Source organism: Phoca vitulina, unplaced genomic scaffold (assembly GCF_004348235.1).
Source record: "Phoca vitulina isolate PV1807 unplaced genomic scaffold, GSC_HSeal_1.0 scaffold65, whole genome shotgun sequence".
NCBI lineage: Eukaryota > Metazoa > Chordata > Mammalia > Carnivora > Phocidae > Phoca > Phoca vitulina.
In genome coordinates, this window is record NW_022589768.1 from 4,096,798 (window position 1) to 4,116,453 (window position 19,656).

At 47.7% G+C, this 19,656-nt stretch overlaps 1 protein-coding gene and 1 long non-coding RNA gene across 2 annotated transcripts; one reads left to right on the forward strand and one right to left on the reverse strand.

Annotated features, from left to right (window-relative positions):
• Window positions 1–240: 240 nt before the first annotated feature.
• WHAMM (WASP homolog associated with actin, golgi membranes and microtubules) lies at window positions 241–18,947 on the reverse strand. The gene is made up of 10 exons (XM_032391847.1): window positions 18,275–18,947; window positions 16,990–17,163; window positions 14,250–14,400; window positions 12,482–12,651; window positions 11,472–11,637; window positions 9,168–9,355; window positions 7,801–7,887; window positions 7,458–7,553; window positions 3,113–3,602; window positions 241–1,037 (listed from the first exon to the last, which is right to left on the reverse strand). Exons 1-10 carry the CDS (start codon window positions 18,860–18,862, stop codon window positions 733–735), a joined length of 2,415 nt encoding a protein of 804 aa, XP_032247738.1. The 5' UTR covers window positions 18,863–18,947; the 3' UTR covers window positions 241–732.
• Window positions 1,034–3,471, forward strand: LOC116624182. The gene is made up of 3 exons (XR_004297848.1): window positions 1,034–1,724; window positions 3,055–3,220; window positions 3,392–3,471. It is a non-coding gene; the product is annotated as an uncharacterized LOC116624182 (long non-coding RNA).
• Window positions 18,948–19,656: the final 709 nt, after the last annotated feature.

The following is a 19,656-nucleotide window of genomic DNA, read 5'->3' on the forward strand; positions in this document are numbered from 1 at the left end:
GAACTCAACACAAAGCAAGGAGGAAAGGTCCCAACATGAGACTTCAGTTCCTGAGGGGAACATTATTCCCTCACCCTTAGTAACTGCTTACACAAATATCTGAAATCTCGTTAAAAACTTTAAACCACCCCTGCCCCCCGCCAGGCAGGGACAGCTGTGTTCCGATATTACGTTTCCTGTCCTCATGAGTGACACTGATGCATTATAAATAGTTCTTTATTATGAGTTTATATAGTGCTTGATACATAAAATATATTTTATTTAAAATAGTTAAACTATTTCTAGGCTATAAACAGCTTATTCTGCTTCTTGCTAAAATCGTGTTCACATCCCAGCCCTCCGATGGGAGGAGACCACTACTCCACACAAACAGGAAGACCCAGTCAGTAGCTGAACGGCGTCCTTACCATAGTGCTAGCAACTTCTTTTCGGAATAAGGGAATGATTCTAGATAATCCTTGGTGAAAAATAAATGCTATTCTCTTAGGCCAGTAATACAGTGGGTTCCTAGATCCCAAATCCAGTTTGGCGTGTGGAAGTCACCACCCCTCGACCTCCTGCCCTGATTGCAAGAGCCACGGCATTCCAGAAAAGCTGCAAACCTCACGCCAGGCCCTGCTCGGCTCTCGGGCTGTCACGGGGCTGACGGCCCCGTTCACAGGCTTCTCGAGCACAGGCCTGGGCCTGCGGCGCCTCATTCAAGCGCAGGGAGCCCGCGGCGCTGGAGAGGGCTCAGCGGTCCCACTCGTCGCCGTCGCCGGGACCCTGCTCCTCGCTGTCCTCCTCCTCCGAGTCGGCGGACACTCTCTTGATTCTTTGGAGTGCCGCCTTGATACTTCTCTCCAGGTCGCTGGTCGGCTTGTTGCTGGGGCTCAGGCCGCGGCCCGAGTGAACCTTCTTCAGCTTGACCCCCCGCCGTATGGCAGCCAGAAGCTGCTCGTTGAAGGAGGCGTGCGGAGGGGTCAGAGCGGGCGCGTCCCCCCGCTGCAGAGGGCTTGTGCCCCTCCTCAGGGAGGCCAGCACTTCATCCATGGATCCTGAAATGGAGCAGACAGAGCAGGTCCGATCAGGAAACCGTACGGTCTCCGCCCAAGATGCCAGGGCGTTCAGTCACACACCAGTCGCACGCGGTTTCAGCACACGGCTGCTCCGTCACACAGGCGCGTCCATCACCGGCCAGCAAGGCCAACCCCAGGCTCCGCGTGAGCGCAGCACCCCTCCTGCCGGCCCCTGGCCGCCCCCTGGCCGCCCCGTCCTCGAAGCCGCAGCAGCTCGGAGGCACGCTCACGCACACGTGTCCTCACGACGGCTGCTTTTCAAGACCCCGAGGTTATCTGTGTGCCCCTGAAGCCTGGGGCATCCCCGGGCCACGGGTAATGTGACCCAGCGTGCGGGACGGCGGCGCACAGGCCCTGGAGACTGTCTCCTCCAGTCTGCTTCCTGCTCTAAGAAAATCTTTTCCTACCGGGTGCCGCCGTGTTCTCTGACTTCACTCTTGGGTGAGTCAGTGGTGACTCGTTCTGTGACAGTGACAGGAGGAGGTTTGCACACAGAGGCTGGAAGGAAGCTCATCCATGACCGTGAGCCCGGAGGAGGCGGCGCTGGGACCTGTCCGCACGCAGCGCCTTCGTCCCCCCGGGAGTTACCTGAGCCAACGGGCAGCGTCTACCTGGGAGCGCGGAATGCTGCCAAAACCCAGAGGAGATCAGAGTCTCAAGGCCTTGGTGAGGAGAAGCCCTTTTTACTCAGGCACCTTGAGACCCCCGAGGGGGTAAAGTCCGTGACCGCCTGCTGGAGACGGGGCGGGGCTGGGGCCCTAATGTAGAGATCTGGTGGGGGGGGGCCTGCAGGAGGAGGAGGAGTTCCTGGTTTGGGATGGAGAAGCCAGGCGAGGACTGACAAAATACTATTTCACTTTAGATTTAAATCCACGATAGTTCCCTTCCAGGAGTAAGAAGACCAAGTGTCACACTCTGGGGCATTTTCAGGGGCTAAGTCACATCTTCTGATTCTTTGCAGTGAAATGAGGCGCTGTGCGTGTGCTGAGCAGGGCCTCCCGACACCGCGTGTGCGTTAGCCCTGAGCTGGGATGAGCGCCCCCGCCCCAGGTCTGCCCACACCCAGACTGCAGGCCGAGGCGTGCATGCTCTTGCTGCTCATCCACACTATGTTGTTGCAAACCCCGTGCAGATGGGCCGGTTGGTCTCCATCTAAGAGTGTGGCCATTTTCATTTGTACCTGCTTCTGGGTACGGTGAGACTGTGAATTCAGAATCACTGGAACCACAGTTGGAACGGTTCTGTTTAGATGGTCCACACTGCCTACTGCAGCAGCCTTGCCCATCCTCAGTGGAGGCGCTCGGACACAGTCTTTGTAACAGAGGCCCACAGAATTCTGGGATTTATCTAACCCCCTCCCCGCTGCCCAAAGCAGCAGGCTCTGAGTCTGGGCAGAGGGATTTAAGCCAGTCTCCCCAAGAGTCAATGTATCAGCCATAATTAGAACTACAAGTCAGAGTGACAGCCCTCGTTCAACAAAGAATATTCATGTGTATTCAGTGTATTGTACTTGCAAAGGCAAAACGGGGTCTGCTGGTTTTTTTGACCACTTCATTTTAGAAAGATCTTCCAAAATACGGTTTCTCAGTCTACCAGTCTGTAAGAACAGCCTTCTGTATTCTAATGTTCCTCGACAATAATTCCCAACCAATGTTCAGCTTAAGATGCAACAACTAAATTCTGTAAATGACTCAGATGCAACAGTAGGCTTAAGCAATACTGAGAAAAATCCCAGTGGCAGAAATCAAATGCATCCTTGTGTCTTAAGAACCTGAAACGGGGGATTCTTTAACAGCGACCCCAAGTCACGGGACCATTAAATGTACAGAGATTGTTTCCTCAAGATGAGTTAGTGTTAGCGTTTAGCAAACTCAGATTCAGCCTGTGCTAACTCTGCAATAAGAGAGCGATAACTTAAGGCAGCCAATGCTGGAGAATTTTAAGACTATAGAGAATTCTGCAAAAGATTTTGATTTGAGGGTGACTGCTCCTACAGCGAGAATGCTCCAGCCAGCCACTCGAGAACTGAGCGGGCACAGAACCCCAGCAGTTACCTGGGACTCCGAAACCGGCTGAGGAATAATGCGCTCTTCCAGCGGACGGCTCGGACGATTCGCACACCAGGGGACGTGGCTCATCGGCTGTTACTAGAGTCCTCAAGTGTAAGTTCTGGCGATTCGTGGACGGAGAAAAAGAAGAGGGCCGAGCAGGGAAGGGCAGTGGGGGAGGGGGAGGCGGTGGGGGAGGGGGTGGGGGAGGGGGAGGCGGCGGGGGAGGGGGAGGCGGCGGTGACAGCTCCTCACTAGATCTGCAGTGTGTTTGATCACCAACAGCAACAGAGCTCTGGACAGTATTTCCAGAGCCGTGTGGATCCTCGGGGGTTTGCGCATTACTGACTTCAGAGAGGGGCACGCTTCGGGCCTCCCCAGAGGACGGATGGCTTCCGGCGGCCGGCGGAGAGGTCTGCGGGGAAGGCCCACGTGGCGGGCGTGGAGCTGCAGGTTCTGAGCAAGGGGTCTTTAGTACAGACCCACCTGGACATCTCTGAAAAGGAAACACTGCTGTGAGAAACTTGCCACAGTGCAAACCGTCAGAATGCTCAGAACGCGGAAACGTGCTGTAAGTAAACGCCAACCCGCCTCTGCATGGGTGGTTCTCCTTTGCAACGTGGCTCCTTCTCACTCTGGACAGCCACCCTTGCTCCTAAATCTATTCCTAGGGAATAAGTATTCCTTTGATATATAATGCTTCCTCTGCAATAAAATAAATATATGAAAATATATGCATGTATGAAAACATTCAGTTTTAGTATAAAAATAAGACTCGAAGTAACAATTGGAAGTTAGCAGAGAAAATGATGGTGAATCTATTTAAAATATTAGGCAGCGACGAAAAATCAAACAGTACACAAAGTTGGTGAAACATTCTTAAAAAATACAGATGATACAGTGTTACATCTATAACCATGTAAAACAACAGCTGTATGAAAAATTCCCCCCGAGTGGACCTCAAAGTGACAGGTGTAACATGTCTCTGCTCTTATTTTTAGGTTTAGAGTAGATTTTATAATTTAAAAATGTAAATTTATTTTTTTTTAATTTTATTTATTTGAGAGATCTAGAGAGCACAGCAGGGGGAGCGACAGAGGGAGAGGCAGGTTCCCCGCTGAGCAGAGAGCCCGACGCAGGGATCCCAGCACCCCAGGATCGTGACCTGAGCTGAAGGCAGACGCTTAACCGACTGAGCCACCCAGGTGCCCCTAAAAATATAAATTTAAAACATTCTGCTCTCTCGGGTATTACTTTGATAAAGAAAAACATAACCTTACCAAAAAAACGAATCTTGAGTGGTGGGAGGGTGGTCCCTAATGAAGGCATTAACTAGCCAATGAAACACATAAAATGTAAATACTACGTAGCCATTAGAATGACCTAGATTTATATATATAAACATGAATACATTTCAAAAATGTAATTTAAGGTGGAAAAAAACTGGCAGAGGCTGTATGTAATAATACTAATGTAAACTTAGTAGTAATATACCACAAGTGTAATTCATGATAAAACAGAGCCAGGCATACCTTATCTTATTGCACTTTGCTTTATTTCACTTTGCAAATATTGCATTTTTTTATAAATTGAAGGTGAGTGGCAACCCTGTGTCAGACAAGTCTATCGGGGCCATTTTTCCAACAGCATTTGCTCACTTCATGTCTCTGTATCACATTTTGGCAATTCTTGCAACATTTCACATGTTTTCATCATTACATTTGTTATGGTGATATGTGATCAGTGATCTTTGATGTTACTATTACATTTGTTTTGGGAGGGGTGCCTGGGTGGCTCAGTTGGTTAAGTTGTCTGCCTTCGGCTCAGGTCGTGATCTCAGGGTCCTGGGATCGAGCCCTGCATTGGGCTCCCTGCTCAGCGGGGAGTCTGCTTCTCCCTCTCCACAACTTGTGCTCTCGTGCTCTCTCCAGATAAATACAATCTTTAACAACGAACAACTGTTTTGGGACACCCAAACTGTGCCCGTGTAAGACAGTCAACTTCATCATGGTCTTGTTCTAGGAAACGGCCACAGCCCACCTTCAGCGGCCACCACCCTGAGCCGCCAGTGACATGAAGGCAAGACCCTCCACCGGCAGAAAGACTACCACTAGCTGAAGGCTCAGACGATTGCATTTTGAGCAGTGAGGTACTTTTAAATGAAGGTATGTACATGGTGCTTTGCACACTTAACAGATGACAGTATAGTATAAACATCACTTTCATATGCGCTAGGATACCAAAAACTTCACTTGCCTCGCCTTCCTGGGGGGTCTGACCCCTGCACAGTGTCCCTCCCGCGTTTCTCTAAGTCTTCCCACGGCAAACAGGAAAGCGCTGGCAGCAAGACCCAGACCTCACCAATGCAGTCGCTAGTCATGTAGTGACTATGTGACATAGACAGAACCGGGGTCCCGGAAACTCCAGGCCAGACTCCAGGGGTCGTCCAACCATCCTGATGGCAGGGATGCCCAACCCCGCAGGACCCCTTCCTCGGCATCCCTGCGGCTGCAAGTCGCTGTGACTCTGGCCGGTTGAGTTCTGCCTTACGTTGCTGGGAAGTCTGTCTCCCCGGGGCTCACCCAAGACCAATTCAGCCCTTGACCTCCTAGCAGCCCCTCAGATATTTAAAAACAGCCTGTCTGGGCTCAGCAAGTATCACGTATCGCATGATTCACTTCCGGTGTTCTGCTCCTACTTCCTTCCTTCCAAATGTGCTCGAGTTGGCTTTGTCCCCAGTGAGGGGGCGCTTCTTGGCAAACACGGGACGCCCTCGTTCCGGGAGCGGCTTCCGTTTGTGCATCTTACAAACGCACGGGCTTTCCCGCAGCTTCACCACAGTGACTGGTGGAAGGCTGAAGGGAACTAAATGCTCAAGCTTCTTTCCCCTGCGTTGAGACCCCACGCACTCTGCACCCCTGTCCACCACCCTCTGGAGAAGGATGCCCCTCCAAGGACCAAAAAACCTGCACTTTAGACCAATGTGAGGTCAGTGGGTTTGATATTTTCACTCCCTGTTCCAGTCTGTTGAGAGCGTAGGTCCTGTCACCCTCCATCAGTCTACGCCTCCCATCTCCACATGTGAAAAGTGGTCATTGATCAGCCAGTTCGAGGCTAAAGAGCCGGCCTTGCACCCCCAGATCCGTCCTCCATCCCGACTGCACCCCATTCACCAGCACCCTCCAGTAAGAGCTGACCGACCGGTCGTCCTGCACACATTCGCTCGGTTTTCCTCTGGTTTTTACACGGCATCCCTCCTCCTCGGTCTTCCCACTTCCGGAGGTGCGGTCTGGGCATTCGTGACTTTCAGAAGCTCCCCAGCTGATTCTGATGTGCTGCTCGGGCAGGAGAAGGCATATAAGCCTAAGCCCAGTGTAGCCGCTCGGGGCCGCAGGGTTAAGAGGTAAATGAGAATGAATGTACATGTTAGCACCGGGCCGGTATACAGTAGGTGCTCATTAATGATCAGAGTAGGAAGCACATCAGAAACAAGTTGAAGTCAGTGTGTCCTGATCTGTCACTCCAGTGGTCCCTCTTCTTGTTGGCGTCCCAGCACACTGCAGTACCTTGTGTGAGAATTCTGTCTGGGCGCGGGGAGCTCTCCTCTCGGGGGCAGCTACAGACGTGGGTCTTTGTGAAGGTGTGTGTTCTAGATGTGTGATGAGGACGGATTTATGTTTTATCCGTTTATATTAAACAGTGTTTAACACTGTTTGTAATTAAGTAGCTATTTACTTTCCTTTTAAACCTATTCAACTTTTCACAGAGCACTTTACTGTGTCACTATTCTCTCGACTGCATTTTAGAGAATTCTTTATTACAAGCGAGGAAAAAGTGAGCTAAAGTTGAGGCCAGTTTACCTGTTCTCAATTTTTCTGGCTGGGCAACACCACGGCGGGCAGAGTCCGCACCACTGGGGCAGGAGGGGAGAGCAAGAACCCTGGTGCACAGCAGCGTCAAAAACTGCTTAATATTCTAATATTTTCGGGGCGCCCAGGTGGCTCAGTCATTAAGCGTCTGCCTTCGGCTCAGGTCGTGATCTCAGGGTCCTGGGATCGAGCCCCGCATCGGGCTCCCTGCTCAGCAGGGGGCCGCTCCACCCTCTCCCTCTGCCCCTCCCTCCAATTGTGCGTGTGTGCTCGCTCACTCTCTCTCTCAAATAAATAAAAATCTTTTAAAAAATATTCTAATATTTTTGTTTTTTATTTCTACACTAAAAATAATGGCGTTTGGGGAACATTTTGTGTTCCAAATAATCTGTTCGTAATACTTGACACTCTTCTCCCAGCATGGGTGATCTTCATTTATTTCTCCAGAAAATGCAGGTGAGGTGACTATTTCTAGAACTTACCTCTTTAAATGCTCTCAACCGCTGGAGTGTTTTTTTGCGTTCCTGGTTTATCCATTCTCTTTTCTTTTGCTCCTCTTCTTTCGTCTTGTCTCTTTTCTATATTTAAAGAAACATACGTTTGTACACTTCTCAAAGTAGAAGTCTTGAGAAAGAAAGGGTCCGTGACCCGACGCTGGCGCCTGCCCCCGCCCGACTCCAGTGCCCCCTCCGCAGGCTGCAGAGCTGGACTACAGGCTCCCCAGGAACAAGCCTGCCCCCATCCAGGGCAGGGGAGTTCCACTGTCCAGATTTAAGCCAGTGTGTCACGTGATGCAAACAAGACATGTTCTCTTCAACCACTTACCACCTGGATACTGTGATGCTGATGAAAATGTTTCCTGCTTTCTTCAGCCAACTGCAGTCGGAGCCGATGATTCTCTTTGCACTGATCCTGGGAGAACAAGACAAGTCACATGCACATTGTCAGTGTTACCGTGGGCTCTAGCAGAGCAGTTCAGCAGAAGGAGGCACTGTGTGCTGTCGTGTGAGGCATTCATTCTCAGGAGTTTCTGGCGTGGCTCAGGGGTCCCGCCTCCCCTCAGTCACGGGGCCCATGCTGACAGGCTATTTACGGGGATCGACGGCACCCGGTGGTAAGGACCACAGCTGATTCAGTGCCGTGAAAGATGGAAAAGCAAAGCCCCCAAGTGGAAATGAGGGGACACACAGGCATCCCCGGTGCTGAAATGGCATGTGTCCTAAGAATCTGTTTCCATGTGATTGTTTTAAACACATCTCCCCATAATATTACAACAGTAATTACATTTCCGAACATACCTATACAACCATATCCAACCCACAAATACCTAGAAAATTATATTAAAAACTGTGGTTTAGGGTGCCTGGGTGGCTCAGTCGTTTAGCGTCTGCCTTCGGCTCCGGTCATGATCCCAGGGTCCTGGGATCGAGCCCCGCATCGGGCTCCCTGCTCAGCGGGAAGCCTGCTTCTCCCTCTCCCACTCCCCCTGCTTGTGTTCCCTCTCTCGCTGTGTCTCTCTCCGTCAAAAAAGAAATAAAAATCTTAAAAAAAAAAACCAAACAAACTATATTTTAACTGTGCTGAATCATTCTTGGTATATTACCTTTTATGTAATCATGGAGTTTTTAAAAATTAAGAAAAAATCACTCCCAAATATAAGGATTGATATGAGCTGAATATTCTTTTTTTAGATTTAAAAAAAAATTTTTTTAAGTCCTCTCTACACCCAACATGGGCCTCAAACTCACAACCCCAAGATCAAGAGTTGCATGCTCCACTGACTGAGCCAGCCAGGCGCCTCGTTATTTCTAATATTCTATAATCAATAATTTACAATAGAATAAATTTTAGAATGTACTATAGCTGATTATTAGAAGTTTCTACCTACCATGATCTTTAAAATACCTGTGTATACAGCAGGCATTCGACAAAACAGTTGTTGAATGGATTAATCAAAATCTAGAGATTATGGTAAATGCTTAGACCCCAAAAGAAACAGAATCCTTTTAAAAAAAAAGTAAATATATTTGTAGCCACTGATAGCTATATAAACACACAAGAAGTTAATCACCGTATTGGTAGAAAGCCTGCCTTTCAATATTTGTATTGAAAGATACAAGTATTTTCAATACTTTATTTTCCATAGGAGTTGTCCTGGCTGGGGAAGGAAAGAGGGCGGGCAGGCCGCCTACCTGCCTGTTCCTGAGACGGGCTCTCCGGGCGCAGAGCCCGCCCCGCTGGGACTCCAGACGCTGGTACCGCCGGCTCAGCTCGCTCACCTGCACGGCCCTGTCCCCAGGCAGCCCCGGCACGCCATCCAGGGCTCCCAGCTCCTCTGGACTTTCACACGGGTCGTAATAGACAACTTCCTCCTCTTTATCTAGAAACATATTGATGACGTTTTTAAAACATGGTTGGGTATAAAAAAAATAACACATAAAAATACTTTAAATGTAAGAAAGATGACTTGTAACCCTACCACCCAGGGAGAGCCACAATTAACGTGTGTGTACACGTACACACAGCTACACACACATACACACAGCCACACATATCAGTAACACAGACTAGGAAGACATTTTCCATGTGATGGAAATAGAATTTTAATGGCAACGCAGTATTCTCTAATTTGAGCATTCTGTATTGTTAGAATATTCCAGGGTTCCATTATTATCAATTTCACGGTGATGAACATCTGAACATAAAATTGCGTATATTTTTTTTTTTAAGATTTTGTTTATTTATTTGACAGCGAGACACACAGCGAGAGAGGGAACACAAGCAGGGGGAGTGGGAGAGGGAGAAGCAGGCTTCCCGCTGAGCAGGGAGCCGGATGCAGGGCTGATCCCAGGACCCTGGGACCATGACCTGAGCCGAAGGCAGTCGCTTAACGACTGAGCCACCCAGGCGCCCCTCTGTGTACATTTTTACTACTTCTTTAGAAGATGAATATCAGGGCTCTTGATAATCAGCATTCAGTGGCCCTCCAGAAAGGCAACCTACATTCTACCAACAGTGTGGCGTTAAGATGCCTTAAAGATTTTAAATCCTGATTACATACATATTTTTAAAAGTACATGCTGCTTGTAACAAATCCCAGCCCTACAGAACTGAATAAAATAGAAAGTGGAATTTTCTTCTTCCTTTCCCAAACCTTTGGAATCCCATTCCTGGAGGAGAACATTATGAACGATTTGGCATGCATCTTTCCGGATTAACTTTTTAAATAGGATTTTCCCCTAAATATGTAAAATACTTATAACCTGAAATTACTGTAAAGTTTTTTGAATACCTAGGATTAAATTAAATGTTTAGATTCAGTATGAAGAAAATCATTATGCTTGGAGGAACCTGAGGGGGAAAAAAAGCCTTGAGTAAAAGGATACATGATCTTGGATGGGAAGATTCAAAATTGCAAAGATGATTCCCCAAATTAATCTCTAATTTTAAGCATAATCTCAATAAAAATTCCAAGGAGTTCTGGTTTGGGGGGGGGGTTTTTTGTTTTTGCAAAATCGTGCCTGCCATGCTTGTGATTAAATACATGAAAAGTAGAGGATGTCATTGTTTTCAATCAAGTAGGCAAGAACTTAAAAGAATGGCATAAGTGTGGGGAAACAGTCATCATCTGCCGCGACTGTCTTTTTGCACAACCTCAGTCTAGAAGGCCGTTATGTAGTACGGAATTTGGAAATCAGAAGATAACAGAGGTGAGGAAAAAATGTGCATCGGATGATTATTGTAGCGTTAGCAGGTACGTGTGAACATGCGAAGTCTGCACTGTCCCTGACCCAATGATTCCACCTTTGGAAATTCATTCCAAGTAAATAATCTTGGGCGCCTGGCTGGCTCCGTCGGTTAAGTGTCTGCCTTCAGCTCAGGTCATGATCCCAGGGTCCTGGGATCAGGCTTCCTGCTCGGCGGGGAGTCTGCTTCTCCCTGTCCCTCTGCCTGCTACTCCCCCTGCTTGTGCTCTTTCTCACGCTCTCTCTCAAATAAATTAATTAAAAAAAAAAAAATCTCTCCTACACGCAAGGATGTGTAAAGGAAGGTTCTTCACCACACTGTCGTTTGCAATAGTGAAAGACTGGAAATCTGTATAATCGAATACTGTGGAGCCATTAAAATGTCTGATATTCTTCTTACTTAAATGGAAAGGTGGTTATTATGTATTAAATGAGGTTACTAGACAGGATATACAGTTTTGGTTTAAAAATTGATATTTACTTATGTGCATCAGTATACAAACGCGGCTCCCCAGGACACTGTTCTCACTCCGTATCTGTAGGTGATGGAACTGGGAATAACCGTTTTCCTTTCTTTGTTTTGTTGTGTGTTTAACTATGAATATATCACTGGAATAACAAAAATGCTAAAAGGAAACTTTAGGAAATTTCAGTAGATGTTTTAACCAACTTATAAGAATAATGTGGCCTCTATTTCCTTGAAGGTGTGATTTAGACATTTTAACATATACATTTAAATATAAATCTTACCTTTTATAAGCCTTTTAATTGAGTCCAACTGCGTTATAAGCAGTATTTCTTCGTATTTTAATATCTCGAATTTAACCTCATACAGCTCTAATTGGACTTCATAATATTGTATTTCTAATTCATCTACAACATCTATATTTTTTTCTTGTTCTGGAAGATCTTCCATCTTGTTTTCATGAAAAAAGTAAGAGCAAGTTAAAATAATTAGTACACTGAAAGCTAATGTTAGATACATTTGGACAATTTTCTATTCTCTGCTTAGAACCAAATAGAAAGCGGACAGAGAAGAAACATTTTTCCATTTTAAGTAACAAAACAAAAATGCCTTATTCAATGCTTGTTACAAATACTTTAACTTACCCTTGAAACATGAAAACATTTAGGTTTAGAGAAAAATCAATGGCAGTGAGGCATTTGCTTCAAAGTCTTAACATTACAGGAAGAAATTTAAGTGGCTGTGATCCTAGGATGAAGGACCTCTCGAGTTGTGCTGAAACACTGCTTGATTGATTTAAGTGTATTACCCACTTCAGCACTGAGCTCAGTGTTATTACCAGGAACATCTTACGACAGAATGTTTTAAAAGCATCTTGACCAAAAGGAAGCTTCATGGCCAACCTTCCACAGTCTAAATTCTCAGCTAGTAAAAGATGTTGTAATGAGTAAAGCAAGAAAGGTCTCTTAACTGTGCTTGGAAAGAAAGGTGCTACCTACAAATGTAGGGTTTTCCCTCCCTCCCTCCCTCCCTCCCTTTCTCTCTCTCTCTCTCTCTCTCGTGTGTGTGTGCACATGCATGTGCGTGAGGTGGGGGTAGGAAGCAGAGGGAGAAGAAATCTTAAGCAGGCTCCATGACCAGCGTGGAGCCCGACATGGGGCTTGATCCCAAGACTCTGAGATCACAACCTGAGCCGAAATCAAGAATCAGACACTCACCCGACTGAGCTACCCACGTGCCCTAAAAGTGTGTGTGTGGTTTTTTTTCATCCAAGTTTCATTTATCTTTGTCTTACCTTTCTCTGAATTTCAGCTCTTTTGCGATTTAAACACAACTCTCTGGCTCTCATGAGCTGCAGAGTCTCTCGGGCTAACGTCAGCTTGAGTTTTTCTAACCTGGGAGTTGCTGTGGCCCAGGCGGCCTGGCCAAATCTCTTCTTGTCCTGTTCCATTTGTTTCTGCATTCCTGTTGGATTGTAATTAATAAAATAAAACATAATTACAACTCATTGAAAAGGGAAAAAATTTATCCCGAGCTAATTATTTGTTTACTGCCTTCCACATTACTTGCAAAACATCCTTTCTAAAAGAAAAACTGTTTTATTTTAATGATTTTTTATTGTCGCAAAAATAATACATGGACATCAGTATAAAAATTTTAGATACTTTGGGGAACCTGGCTGGCTCAGTCAGTGGAGCATGGGAATCTTGATCTTGGGGTTGTGAGTTCGAGCCCCACATTGGGTGTAGAGAATACTTTAAAATCTTTACAAAAATTTTAGATACTTCATTTAAAAAAATAATAATAAATCATGAATCTCATCTACTTGAGGTGATGTTTCTTACATTTTGGTGCATATACATTGAGACTGTTTCTACGTCAAGCTAGACAGACAGTTTGAACCAAAAACAAAAAATAAACAAAAAACCACATAAGGGGCGCCTGGGTGGCCCAGTTGGTTGAGTGTATGCCTTCAGCTCGGGTCACGATCCCGGGGTCCTGGGTATTGAGTTCCACGTTGTACTCCCTGCTCAGCGGGGAGTCTGCTTCTCCCTCTGCCCCTCTCCCTGCTTGTGCTCTCACTCAAATAGATGAATAAAATCTTAAAAAAAAAAAACAAACCCACAAAATCATCATTCTTCTTTGTAGCTTATTTATTTCACTTAATGTATCGTGGAACTCTCACCATTTATAAAAACAGATACAGAGAATCACACTTCATAGCCACATGATGTTTCACTTTATGAATGGAACTTAACAAACTGACAGCCATTAGGTTTCCTGTTTGGGGTCATCATCTACCATGACTGACTTACTCCATCAGACAGAAGTTCTTCGCCGGCCCCACTCACCCCTGCCTGTCTGCGGCATTCTCTCATGCCCCGTGCCCCTTCCCCTTCTGTCTCCAGCCCCCAGGCCTTCCTTAAGTTCCTCACACTCACCAAGCTCCCTCCAGCCATAGAACTTGGTGAGTGCCGTTTCTTCTGCCTGGAACACTCTTCCCTCACTTTTTTTTATTTTTAAGATTTTATTTATTTATTTGACAGAGAGAGACACAGCGAAAGAGGGAACACAAGCAGAGGGAGTGGGAGAGGGAGAAGCAGGCTTCCCACAGAGCAGGGAGCCCGATGCGGGGCTCGATCCCAGGACGCTGGGATCATGACCTGAGCCGAAGGCAGATGCTTAATGACTGAGCCACTCAGGCACCCCTCTCTTCCCTCACTTTGATGCTCTCTCAACTCCCACTGACCCTTCAGAGATCGGGCAGGCCCACTCCCCAGAGGCTTTCACTGACCTAGTGAAGGAGCCTCGTGCCTCTCGGTGGCTCTCAGAGCCCCCTACTTCTCTTCTCCATGTGGCTGGCTGCTACTGCCATCTTTCATGTGTTTGAAGGAATATATAAGATCTCTCTCCCCTCACCAGACTGTACGGTGTCTGTTAATGCTTATCCTCACATTGAATCCCTAGCTCCTAGGAAACACAGTGCCTTGTGGTCAAGAGGTACTCAAATGTTTGTTGTATAAAATGAAAATGACGCACATCTTAGTATAGAATTTTGTTACCTGCTAACGCTTTTACTGTTTCTTTAAAATAATTCACTGTAATGTCCTGAATAGAGACTATAGCTTCTTCAGCCTGTCTGGTCCATTCTTTGGCTTCTTTCTGCAAGGCAACTATCCTCTTAGGACCCAAATCATCCTCATCCAAGGATTTCTACAAAAGAAGGGAAAATTGTATTAGTAAGAGAGAATAGTAATGCAGAACCACAGGAAATTGAAAGGAAATTGGTTATATGGATTATTTCAACTACTTTTATTCTTAAGATTTTATTTATTTGAGAGAGAGAGAGGAGAGAGCACGAGAGGGGGAAGGGTCAGAGGGAGAAGCAGACTCCCTGCTGAGCAGGGAGCCTGATACGGGACTTGATCCCAGGACTCCAGGATCATGACCTGAGCCGAAGGCAGCTGACTGACTGAGCCACCCAGGTGCCCCTCAACTACTTTTATTACTACTACTTAGTTAATTAAATTTCATTCATTCAGCAATTCCATACTGAGTATGAATGAGGCTCTAAGCTAGGCACCACCTGGAAGATAAAGGAATACTCTGGGGCGTGAAGAAAAATAAAAACCCACTTTCACTTTGCATTACTAGAATAACATTTTCTAGACAGGAATGCTCTCAAGTTATGTTTCTCTATTAATACATAATTGTTTAGGGGTGCCCGGCTGGCTCAGTTGGTGGAGTGTGAGACTCTTGATCTTGGGGTTGTGAGTTCAAGCCCCACGTTGGGTATAGAGATTACGTTAAAAATAAAAAAATTTAGGGGCACCTGGGTGGCTCAGTCGTTAAGCGTCTGCCTTCGGCTCAGGTCATGATCCCAGGGTCCTGGGATCGAGCCCCGCATCGGGCTCCCTGCTCCGCGGGAAGCCTGCTTCTCTCTCTCCCACTCCCCCTGCTTGTGTTCCCTCTCTCGCTGTGTCTCTCTCTGTCAAATAAATAAATAAAATCTTTAAAAAAAAATAAAATAAAAAATAAAAAAAAATAAAAAAATTTAGAAAAAACCCGCAATTGTTTAAACGACACCTGTGTCATTAAACATTTAGCACAGGGCCTGGTACACAGCGTTCAAGTGTTAGCTGTTGCTACAGTTTCTTTTAGGGATGTGGCGGGAAGCTTCTTCAATACAATAATTCTTCTCTGAAGGGCAAAAATAATACAATAACCTAAAAGATAGTAAAATCTATACATTGATAATTACAACATATGCTAGTAGTCACTTATAGCATCCAGTTCTTCTACAAAGCTATTAATATAAGAAATACCTACAGGTTAGCCATCAGGATAATGTAAATCAAAACTACAAGACGCCACTTCACATCCACTAGGATGGCTAAAACCAAAAAGACAGACAATAACAAGTGTTGACAACAATGTGGACAAACCGGAACCCTCATTTACTGCTGGTAGGAACGTAAAATGGCACGTTTGCACTGGAAAACAGTCTCACAGTTCTTTGGAAGGGCTAAATATAGTTACCACATGACCCAGCAATTCCGCTCCTAGGTATACATCCAAGAGAAATGAAAACATATGTCCACACAGAAACTTGTACACAGATGTTCACAGCAGCATTATTCCCAATAGTCAAAAAGTGAAAACAACCTAAATGTCCATGAAACAACCCAAATGTCCATCAGCTGCTAAGTGGTTAAGTAAAATGTGCGATATCCATATAGTGAAGACTGTAAGACCATAGAAAGGAAGGAAGTTGTGGTACACCCTACAGCATGGATGGACCTGGAAAACATCATGCGACATGAAAAGAGCCAGACACAAAGGACCACATCTTGTATGATCCCATACAAGATGAAATGCCCAGAAGCAGAAAGTAGACTGGTGGTCGCCTAGGGTCGGAGGGGGAATGGGGTTTCTTTTGGGGGTGATGAAAACGTTCTGGAGCTAGAGAGTGGTGATAGTTGCTCAAATGAATATACTAAAAACCACTGAATTGTACGCCTTAAACAGGTGAATGGTATGGTCTGTGAATTATATCTCAGTGAAGCTGTTAAAGAAAAAAAATATATAGGAAGAAAAGACTATCCAAATAATAAACTTTCAGAATAACGAGCCGAACAACTTTCTCTGGAAATTTAAGTGGCAAACAGGATACAATTTCTACAGTAGGATAGCTTGGCAGGGGCCATGAGTACCTGTGTGGAAGGCTGGCCCAGTGCAGGGGGGCAGAAGTCAAGAGATCTCTCTAATGTCTTCTGATTCCAGCTGGTTGAGACCCAGGGAAAGCTATTTAACCTCTCTGGGCTCTAGGTTCCTTTGTAACACTGACAGGAGAATGCCTATTCTAACTAGGGTCACTGGGTTGTTCCATAGCTCAAGGAAATAAGAGTGATGGCAACATTTACTAAAGCTTAAATTACTGAATTATGATCCAGGGCCTTGCTATTTATATTTTCATCCTGTTTCTTAGAAATCTGCATATGTCCTTAGAGGCTGAAAATAGGCTAAAGTAAATAAGCATCACATCAAAAACAAGTCATCAGCAAAGAACATGTTTAACCCTTGGAAAGCTGCAGAAATCTTAATGTATTCAGAGATGCCCAATGTAAAATGCCTTCATTTTAAAATTAGTTTTAAAAAAATAAATTCAGTATATATATCCTACCATCCAAACAGAAGGGTGAACCCAAGGTGCAAACACAGACCAAATCTTAAATGGGACTAAAGAAATAATATGTGACAAATAGTAAATTTGATAAAATAAAAAATATAAAGAAAACATACCAAAATACCAAGCTTACATAAAGTTGCAACTTCTCTCATATCCCTAAATGGCTTCAGCAAATACTGGAAGAACATAGTTGCCCCAGTAACTAATTCCTGGTATGCTTCATCTTCCTCTCGATAAACATTCATTAGTGCTACCATGGTGTGGGCTTTATCGTGCCCCTGAAGAACCTAGAAGACAGAATGTAAGTAGAGCTCAAGTAAGGACAGATTTATAAGATCATACCAAATAAAACTAAAGAAACTTTAATGCCCTAAACTTTAATATTTAAAATACTGATTAAATTTAAAAATGCTATTGTCCTCCAACCAAAAGGCTCAATAAAACAAGAATGGTTAAATTAAATCATGGTATATCCATGGCAGAATGTTACTGCTGTAATCATTCAACGGTGTGACACCCCTAACAACCTCCTTTTATAAAGCCATTTTAATTTAAAAAGCTCATTCTATATGCAGCTTAAGGAGATGTAATTAAGATTTTGAAACGTGGCTGAATTCTCCCGCACCCCTCCCCCCCGCTTCCTCAAAAGAATGCACAGAAAAATCATCCAGATTAAGAAGGGCCACAACGAGAATGAGCAAGCTAGAGGACATGCCCAGGGTGTTAGAGCACTAAATCTTGGCCACCCGTAGTAAACTGTGCATGCACACGCCGTATTTTTTCTCCCAAACCCTTCTGTGAACTTGCGTTCCCCCTCCCCTCAAATTCTGTGTTTATCAAACAATGAATTGTTCGGCGTCGCCCCATGACCTCTTTTAAGCTTCAAATTGCATTCCTGTTGCTCTTCCAAATCGATCAATAAAGCTCACTCCCCGCCGGCTTTCCATCGGACCGAGTCTGCGTCGCCTTTCCAAAGGCCCCTTCATCTTCTGAAGCAGGGGTCTCCACTGCTCCTGGCCCCGCATCCGCAGCCCCGGCAAGTGTTGACATCTAGTCTGTGGTGTTGTTTCCCACATGGACTACAGCTGTTTCCGGCTCTGCTTTCGCTCTTCTCTGGCAGATCCCGTTAGGACAGCCGCCTCTGCCAGCGTCTTCAGAGAAGGGGTCCGGGGGCAGGCTCCAGCCGGAGCATGCACGCCCTCCGCTCCGTCCCCAGCTCCCCCACGGGTGACAGGCACCTGTGCCCCTGCGCGCGCCCCGCCCCGTGCGCGCCCACCGTCCCCCGGCCCGCCGGCAGCCGGGCTCCCGGGAGCACTGCACACCCGCGCACGCACCCCCACGGCGCCCGCAGCCCTGCGGCGGCCCGGGCCGAGCCAGCGGGAGGGGGCCGGCGCGTACCTGGCGCAGCCGCGCGCCCGCCGCCGTCCACCGCGCGCGCAGGGTCCTCTCCCGGAAGTCGCGCAGGCTCTCGCAGTCGGGCGCGCCGCCGTCGGCCGGGAAGAGCGCGTCGCGCACCGCCGCGCCGCCGCAGCCGCTCGCCGCGTCGCCCAGGTAGCGCTCCAGGCGCCCGCACAGCTCCTGCAGCGCCGCGTCCCCGAGGCCCGCGCGCGCCGGCCACACCAGCGCCCACAGCCCGAGCCCCAGGCCCCAGGCCCCGCCGGCGCGCGCCTCCAGCTCCGGCGGCAGCGGCGGGAAGCAGCTCTCCAGCGGCGGCCACAGCGCCGCCAGCTGCCGGTGCGCGCCGCGGAGCCCGGCGGCGGACAGCAGGCCTGCCCAGCTGGGGGGGGACGCGGCCGGCTCGGGCTCGGGCCGGCTCCCCTCGCGCCGCCGCCGCTGCGCCGTGCGGTCGTGACAGGTCACCGCGAACTTGCCCTCCGCGTCGTTCCAGGCCACGAGGAAGCGCAGCCGGTGCCGCTCGGGCTCGGCGAAGAGGTCCTCGCGGACCGGCACCCAGCCCTCCAAGCTGTCGGGCTGCTCGTCCTCCATGGCCTGCGGCTCAGCGGCCCGCGGACCTGGCTCGCGCGCTCCTGGCCTCCCCGCACCCCCGGCGGCCGGTGGCGGACCGCGACATTCTGGCTGCAAGGCGCTCGCGTCAGCGCTGTCGGGCTCACCCCCGCCCCCGGCGCCTCTGATTGGCTGTCGGCGCGTGGGCGGGTTCTCGGCAGCCAATGAGAAGGTCAGAAGTCTGTCTCCGTCCGGGCCCTGGGAAGCAGTCCTTGTCGCAGCCCTGTCCCTGAGCCGGGGAACTCCCACTCTTGCCTCACCTCTTCCACCTTTGTACCTACTGACGTAGGAAAAGCGGTCGTTACATGAACGAGTTCTCGTCTTCTCCTCCTGCACTAGACTGCGGAACTCCTGAGAACGGGGACCGGCGGATTCGGTCCTTGCTCCCTAGGGCGCCCGTGAATACCGGAGGGTTCCTGCGCCCGACGACGGTGCAGACTTGCTGGACACCAAACGTTAAATCAAACGTAGGAGTTAATTGGCCGAGGGCCTCTAAGCGCCAACCACCGGGTAGAAGCCATGCGTCTGTTGTTACCGATTCGACGAGCTTTCACGGAGTGTCTACTGTGTGCAGGTCTGGGGGCGCACACAAAGGGTGTCTCTCTGTCCTCAAAGCATCCCAGGTCCCAGAACATGTTTACATACAGTGTTCCCACTCTCCTTGTTACAGCCAAGGGGACGGAGACCCCACAAAGGACCTTACATACACACTCAGGCTAAGAAGACCACATGGCTCCCCAAGACCTGTTGAAGGAGATCGGGAAATCTAATTTGCA

Excerpts from the sequence above, each read along its gene's own strand:
- WHAMM (XM_032391847.1), bottom strand. The coding sequence starts at position 18,862 with ATGGAGGACGAGCAGCCCGACAGCTTGGAGGGCTGGGTGCCGGTCCGC. Across the intron at positions 11,638-12,481 it reads GAGCTGAAATTCAGAGAAAG|ATGGAAGATCTTCCAGAACA; the intron begins GTAAGACAAAGA and ends CATGAAAACAAG. Across the intron at positions 9,356-11,471 it reads AATTAAAAGGCTTATAAAAG|ATAAAGAGGAGGAAGTTGTC; the intron begins GTAAGATTTATA and ends ATATGTTTCTAG.